Source organism: Octodon degus, unplaced genomic scaffold, assembly GCF_000260255.1.
Source record: "Octodon degus isolate 3935 unplaced genomic scaffold, OctDeg1.0 scaffold00028, whole genome shotgun sequence".
NCBI lineage: Eukaryota > Metazoa > Chordata > Mammalia > Rodentia > Octodontidae > Octodon > Octodon degus.
In genome coordinates, this window is record NW_004524604.1 from 858,646 (window position 1) to 865,923 (window position 7,278).

Genomic DNA, 7,278 nt, shown 5'->3' on the forward strand with positions numbered 1-7,278 from the left:
CGGTCCCTGATGCTTTTGCTAAGCTTGTTCTAAGTAGGTGCTTTAGACCACTGAGCCATCTCTCCAGCCCTAGGTGAGCATTTAGTTGTAGTTGTCTGAATGTTTTGTTTTTACTTCAAAGTATGATGATTATGAATGATAATTATCAGGTAAGGGCCATTTGGATAACATGTATTATTATTATAGATTCTTCACTTAACTAAGTTTAGATTAATTTCTTACTATTTTCTTTAGATTTTTTATAATGTGTAATTAACTCTATGATTTTATGTTTCATGGGAGATGTAGGGATACTTCATTTAAAGGGTCTTTATTTGTTACATTTGCTGTCACCAAAGTATAAACCTCACTAGGGCTGGGGAGATGGCTCAGGAGAATAAGCACTTGCCTGGCAAGCGCAAGGGCCTGAGTTCAGTCCCCAGTTCCAGAAAGAAAGAAAGAAAGAAAGAAAGAAAGAAAGAAAGAAAGAAAGAAAGAAAGAAAGAAAGAAAGGAAGAACCTCACTAGTTTACTCTGTCCAAATTGGCCTAATAATATGTGTAGTAGCAATTTTTATATTCTCTTCAAATCTACTAGTAGTAGGTTAGGTTATCAAAGTTAGTGCAAACTGGAATCTCAGAGAGCAGTCAGAGAATGTGTGCAAGTTATAAGAAAACACTTGAATTACCTGAGAAATCTCTCTTTGTAGTGCCTGGATCCTTGTCTTTGAAGAGGGTTTTCCTTACAGTGGACAGAAGCACAGACAATCAGCCACACACCATGTAATGATTCACCATTCATGAGAAGCTACAACTTGGTTAATCCAGTAACTTTCTCTGGTTTTTTTTTTTCAGGTATTTGTAGTGAGCTCATTCTAAAACCAAAGGAAGTTTCTCAAGAAGAACTTTTGGATATAACTGATCAGTTGAACATGGATCCCAAAGTCAGTGGTATACTCGTTCAGTTGCCACTTCCAGGTATATAATGTTCTTCTATTTATCTCGTTTGGTAATCAGAAAGGAAATCTTTCAATATGATATGGCATGGCAAGTAATTTGTAAAATATATTCAGGAGGAAACTAGCTGTTTTACTAGTAATAGGGCAGTAATTGGAAATTCCAAATCTGTTATGCTTTGCAATGGTGAAAAACTGTGAAATAAAATTTACACGTTGAGTACACATGCACTCCTTGCTTTACATAGTGGTGTGTGACATTGAAAATGATTGTTATCAGTGGGAATGAAAACAATGTTTTGTGACTTTCAAATATTTTGTCAAATATCTCTCTCATTGTAGTTTTCAAATGTATAATAAAATAATACTTACTCAATACACTATAGTTCAAAACAGTAGAACCATTGAGAATTAAAGTGATTGTTTTGCAAAACCACTTACCAAGTGCAGCGTGAGTAGTGCTTGCCTTCTTATCGCTGTACAGATTTTGTCATATTGTTCTGTAAGTCTGGCTCAGCTTCCAACATTTTATCCTTTATACTTTCAGTGTCATGAGATAATGCTGAGCATTCCTCTCAGGTGAAGTCTGTGCAGAGGGCATATCCTGTGGGACATTGTCATTCCCCTTGTAGTCAGTCTTCATGAAGATCAGTTGACCTTCACTCTTTCTCTGGATGTGGAACTGTCTCTTCAAAGGCAAACTGCCAGTATCCACAGTCCACAACACAGCTCTTATTCAGTGTGAAGCTGTTGGGTGCAACTTACCTGTTTTTATGTTCATCAGTCTTTTTCAGTTTAGTTCATCCCTTTGTTTCACACAGGTCAGAATGTCTGATATCTTTGCTCTTTTCTCACCAGTTTTCAGATCTACAAACATATATATCAGTTCCAGCATGACTGTGCTTTGTGTCTTCATTGTACTTTCTTCTTCATAGGCCAGTCCCCCTTGTCAGTGACCCACTTTGTAGAAGCCATGAGGAGGGATTGGCCTGTAAGAAGTGGAGGCCACACAGGCTGCTGTCCTAGTTTGAAGTAAATAGCAAACAAGCAGTGCCCAGTCACCGGCAGTCCAGGAGAGAAGGGCCATGATTGGTCACTGGTTGGGACACATATCTTTTGTTCATGTGGTGATTTATGACCTGCAGAGCTGCCAGCTTTGTTAGCAATTAATATAGTGTAACAGCTGAAATTTGAACTGTGCTGTCAGAACTGGTATTACTCAACTAAACTGTGATTCTGAAATTTGTCATGTTTAAACTGTTTAAAGTGCGGGCTGCTGGTATAGTATAGGTTAAGTAGTTTTGAGTTCTGTAAGTTTTGATCCATAATTTTATGATATACAGAAAGTAAAGTTGCATAGTACTATGACATGGGCTCTTTATAGTGTAGTATTATTTTTCTTTCTCCAGTAATAAAATATAATGCCTAATATCTATTAGAAATACTATATAATTCATATTAAAAATTCACATTTTTAATTATTTTCTTGCAATGCATTTGCACTTAAAGTGATGATTGGGTTAGAAGGGACCTAGAAGGGACCCTTCCAGAAAGTTTTGGCAGTGTTTAGTAGTTTTTTGGCTTATGCAAAAAAGACTTTATTTTGGTACTGTATTTGCCAGGCAGTTATCTTACAGCTTATAGGTTTTGGAACTTCCCTTTCTTGCACATCTACAAGATTCAAATAATTGTGTAAGACATGTCAGTGTTAATTCTCAAAATTTCCATGCTGTTCACAGAAATCTGTGGATTTATTATAAACTCTATCAAAATTCCAGTGGTCTTTTTTTTTCAATAGAAATAGAAAATAGAGTCCTAAAATTCATCTGGAACCACAAAACACCTCCCACATAGGTCCAATCCACATCAAAGAGAACAACACCTGGAGGAATCACACTGCGTTTTTTTCAAAGCTGTATTAATCAAAATAGCACAGGGCTGGCTCAAATAGAGACATATAGATTGGTACAGCAGAACAGAGAACCCTGGAATAAATCCACACTCAATATCAACTTGTCTGGATGAAGGTGCCAAGACTATGCATGGGGCAGAGGAAGGATATTGCGGAAATTGGGTACTCACATGCACAAAATTCAAGTAATGAAAATACCAAGCATTATACAAATACCAATTCAAAGTGTATAAGTGCACATCAGAAACTGTAAACCAGTAGAGGAAAACTTACACAGAAAGTTCTTGACATCGGCCTGAGCCCAAACACAGACAGAAAAAGTAAGAATAGACAAAAGGAATTGCATTAAACTAAAACACTTACACACAACACAGGAAGTGGTCAACAGAGTGAAAAGATAGCATACAGAATGAGAGAAAATATTTATAAATTATACATCTAAGAGATTAATATACAAAATATATGAGGAATTCAATAGCAAAAAAAAATCACATTTTTTAAATGTGCCAAAGGCCCAAATGGATATAAATTATAGACATACTGTAATGATTAGATAAAGTCAAATTAAAACAACAATGCTAATGATATATTAAAAATATGCTCAACCACATTAACATTAAGGAAATTAAAAGTAGAATTACAGTAAGGCATTTTAATGGCAATGAGCATGAAAGCAAAAAGTAAGTGCTGGAAGGGTGGTTGCTTCACTACTGTGGCTAATGCTACAGTTAACAGGAAAGGACAGATGTTTCTTTCACAAGCTGATTTTGTTTCTGTTGGATATCCCCCTAAGAGTGGGACTGCCACAACATGCTAGTTTCAGTTTTAATTTTGTGAGAGGCCTCTCTCACAAATTGGCAAAATTTGGGGTAGACTTGATAAGGTCTAGAGATCTGTTGTACAAAGTAGTGACTATAGTTGATAGCATATTATAGGTTGCATAAGTAGACATTTACCACAAAAAATCAGTGTATCATATGTTAGGTATGTTAATTAGATTAATTTAGCTATTTTATAATGTAAACATGTTTCAAAATATCATGTTGCCAAAAATACATGTTATTTTTGTCAGTTAAAAGTTTATAAGAATCAGTTTCCCGACTATTATATTTAGTTTATGAGAGGTTTCTAACTACATTAGATTTTCTTTTCCTTTTTTTTTTTTTTTTTTTTTTTGTCTTTGAGACAGGGTCTCAGTCTGGCCTTGAGCTCACATTGTAGCCCAGGCTCGTCTCGAACTCATAATGATCCTCCTGCCCAACCTCCCAAGTACTGGGATTTTAGGCATGTGCCATCATACTCAGCTAACTACATTAGATTTAGTTCATTTTTATAAAAATCAAATTTGTATCTGTACAAATTTCACCCTTTTATAAGCAGCTTCTCATTTGGTGTCTTACTATCCACTTGCCAATAGATGGCACTGGTGGTCTGTGTGTACCAGAAACTTCTCTTGGGTCCTACTTCATTGCAAGGTGAGAGGCAGAGTGACCTCCACAAATGTTGGATACTCTGAGAAAGGGTAGTTTCTATCTAGCGGAAGAGCTAATAGCATATATACAAAGTAATTATGGCTAACACTTATTACATTAAGAATATGTCAGGTGCTTTACATTTGTTACCTCGTTGAATCCTCAGTAATTCTGTGGAGTTGGAGTTATTCTGTATGTTTTCCTGATGCAGTGCTAGAGGCAACTGGGAGCTATCACTGAACTTCTAAGTAAGTGAGCTAAAATTTGAATCCAGGTTGACCAATCTCCACGACAATGCCCTAAAACACTGTTAGCTCCCTCTTGGTGGGTCATTGTCAGCTGGAAGGAGTATGAATGCTGGAAATACACATTTGTCTTGCAGTAGTCTTAAGAGGCAGTATAATATAGCGTATTTTCTAAGGCAGGCTCTGGAATCACATGACCTATGTTTGGGTCTTGGTGTTCTCATTTACTCAGGTTATTCTGGTCAATTTATTTAACTTCTCTGGGTCTTAGTGCCCCTACCTGTAAAATGAAAAATAATTCTTATGACAAAAGATCTTTGTGGATTAAATAATAAAAATAAAGGAGTACCTGCCATCATCATAAATTTAGATTTAAAATTATTTCATGATTAGAAATCTGATATCATTTTTAAAAATTAGGCCAAGGATATAGCTCAGTGGCGTAAGTGTTTGCCTGGCAAGCATAAGAACCAGAATTTGATCCCCAGTAACTAAAAAAAAAAAAAAAATTACAGCAGTTTCTTAAGTAAAAATTCAGTTTGCATAAGGATTAAACAGAGTATGTAAGTGGTTTCTACTTTCTGGGGATAGAAAGAAAAAGGGAGAATTGCATCTTATTGAAGGACACTGGCTGTGGCACAAGTGGAGCTCTGGTCACGCCAGAGCTTGCAGCACTGGGGAAGAGTGGAAGTGCCAGGGTCTGTCGGTGCCTCCCTTCCACACTGTTTTCTTGCCACTATCCTCACACAGTGGTGGAATAGGAAGACCCTAGGTAGGTGTGTCCATGTCCTGTACTGACTGTGTGCCTGATCTGTCAGCATCAGTGAGTGACCCTTTGGCCAGGGTAAAAGAGAGGTATGTAACTCATATTATTCTACCCCCTAGGTAGATATTTTATTTGCTTTTAACCTTTATTGAGTTATATCTGTTAAACTGATCTTACATTGGAAGTTAAATGTTTTATGGAATATGTATTTGTACATCAAGTAACAAAAAATAGGATAATGATCTTTTAAAACTGAGAACCAGTGATACCCTTTTCAAACTAATGTAATGAATGGACAGTTGTAATACCCAGAAGCTTGATGCCGCTAGGATTTTGCTATCAACATTTATCATTATGTGAAATTTGATACACAGTGACTTTCATTTAAGAGTGTTAAGTTATGAACTATGTGAAAGCATTCAGATCTAAACCTAGGAAGCAGTAATTACTCATTTAACACTTGGGTGCCTAACTATAAGGATCTTATTTTTGTCTGTGATTTATAGTTAATGATGATGTGAGGGTGATCTGGCTGTGCCATCTGTGACACCATTAATGCCCACGGTTCAGCTGATCTGGCTGGCTAGGCAGGGGTCCCTTTTGTCCCTCAGTGCTTCATGTGTGCCCCACCCGAAGCTACACCCTCAGTCACAGAGGACGACCACTTCCCAGTAGAGGAGGGCTCTGTTACCTCAGTCAAGGAAGGAACACAACTAGTTGTGATCCTCTGCTATAGTTAAGAAAACTGGGTGAACTTGTTGTAGTCATATGAGTCCACAGAAAGCGAGTGGTAGACCTTTTTTCAGGAGAAGTAATTCAGGTATCTTCGTGCCAGTTGGAGATCCATGACAGAACCACTGTAGTAGGCACCCAGAGTTGCCCTCCTACCCCATAAGTGTGCTGCTTCCTGAGAAGTCTCCAGATCATTCATTTTTGGAATAAGGGGTTTTGTTTTTTTTTTTTTTTTTTTTTTTTTGAATGCCCTCACGCATGGTTTGGCCAGCGGGAGTGTTGTGGAAATCGAACTACAGCAACCTGAGGCTGACAGCTTTGTGGAAGCAGCCACTTAAAGAACTGAGCTATGGCCAGGCCCCCTAAAATGGAATAAGGGTTTTGTTTTGTTTTTTTTCAGATCATTCATTTTTGAACTACAGTTAACTAGAATGGGAACACCCCTAAGTCATGGCTTTGTCCTCCTAGCTTCATAGCCTGTACATTTGTGAGGTACCCCCCGCCCCACACCAGAGGCCTCTCTGTCCATACACCCTGGCATATGTCAGCTGTCTAAAACAGCACACATCCTTGCTCTCAGTGGTAGGTGGGGAGTGTAAACAGGTTCTTGAGTTCTGTGTTGAATGTAGGCAACAGAGAAGGGGTTCAAGCAGATTAGTGGACTTAATGCCAACTTTTAGACTCATCCACCTCTGAAAGCCACATGTGACCAGCCTAGCTTCTCACATTTGAGGGAAGGGACTGTGACCTTCCTGGTCTAAGCTTTAACTTCTGACAGGTCTATGTTTAATAGGCACCCACTCAATTGTCTTGTGGTCAACTCCAACCCAGTTACTGTGATAGAGTAACACTGAAAGCTTAAAAGTGAAGTTGTTCTGTCATTGTTCTGGGCCTGTGTCTTAAACAATAAACCACTTTCCAAAATGGCTTCTGTTTAAACCCTTTCAAATATGGCAGGCACTGGTCTGGATTTCATCTCCAGCTTAGTCTGCCATGTGGAAGGAGTTACTTTCACAGTATAGTATCCACAGGCTTTTCTTGGGACAGCACTGCTGGCTTGATCCATTGTTCTCCCTGGGTCTGCTGGTCTTCTCTAAACTTTCCTGGTCAGGGGAGACAGGGATCCCTGCCCAGAAGCTGGGCTCACCTTTCCAGACTGCTTTGTTCTTTTCTCTGCATTTTGCTTCACTTTTGCCACTTCTCTGGAGCTTCTTTTT

General features: G+C 38.2%; 1 protein-coding gene across 6 annotated transcripts in view; it reads left to right on the forward strand.

The window, feature by feature from the left end:
* The window catches only part of Mthfd2l (methylenetetrahydrofolate dehydrogenase (NADP+ dependent) 2 like), a 99,628-nt gene that overhangs the window by 13,601 nt on the left and 78,749 nt on the right, over positions 1-7,278 (forward strand). For all 6 annotated transcript variants that reach the window (XM_023713022.1, XM_023713025.1, XM_023713024.1 and 3 more), the window contains one exon: positions 834-956. In XM_023713022.1, coding sequence (XP_023568790.1) covers positions 834-956 — 123 coding nt within the window. The remainder of the gene's footprint in view (positions 1-833; positions 957-7,278) is intronic.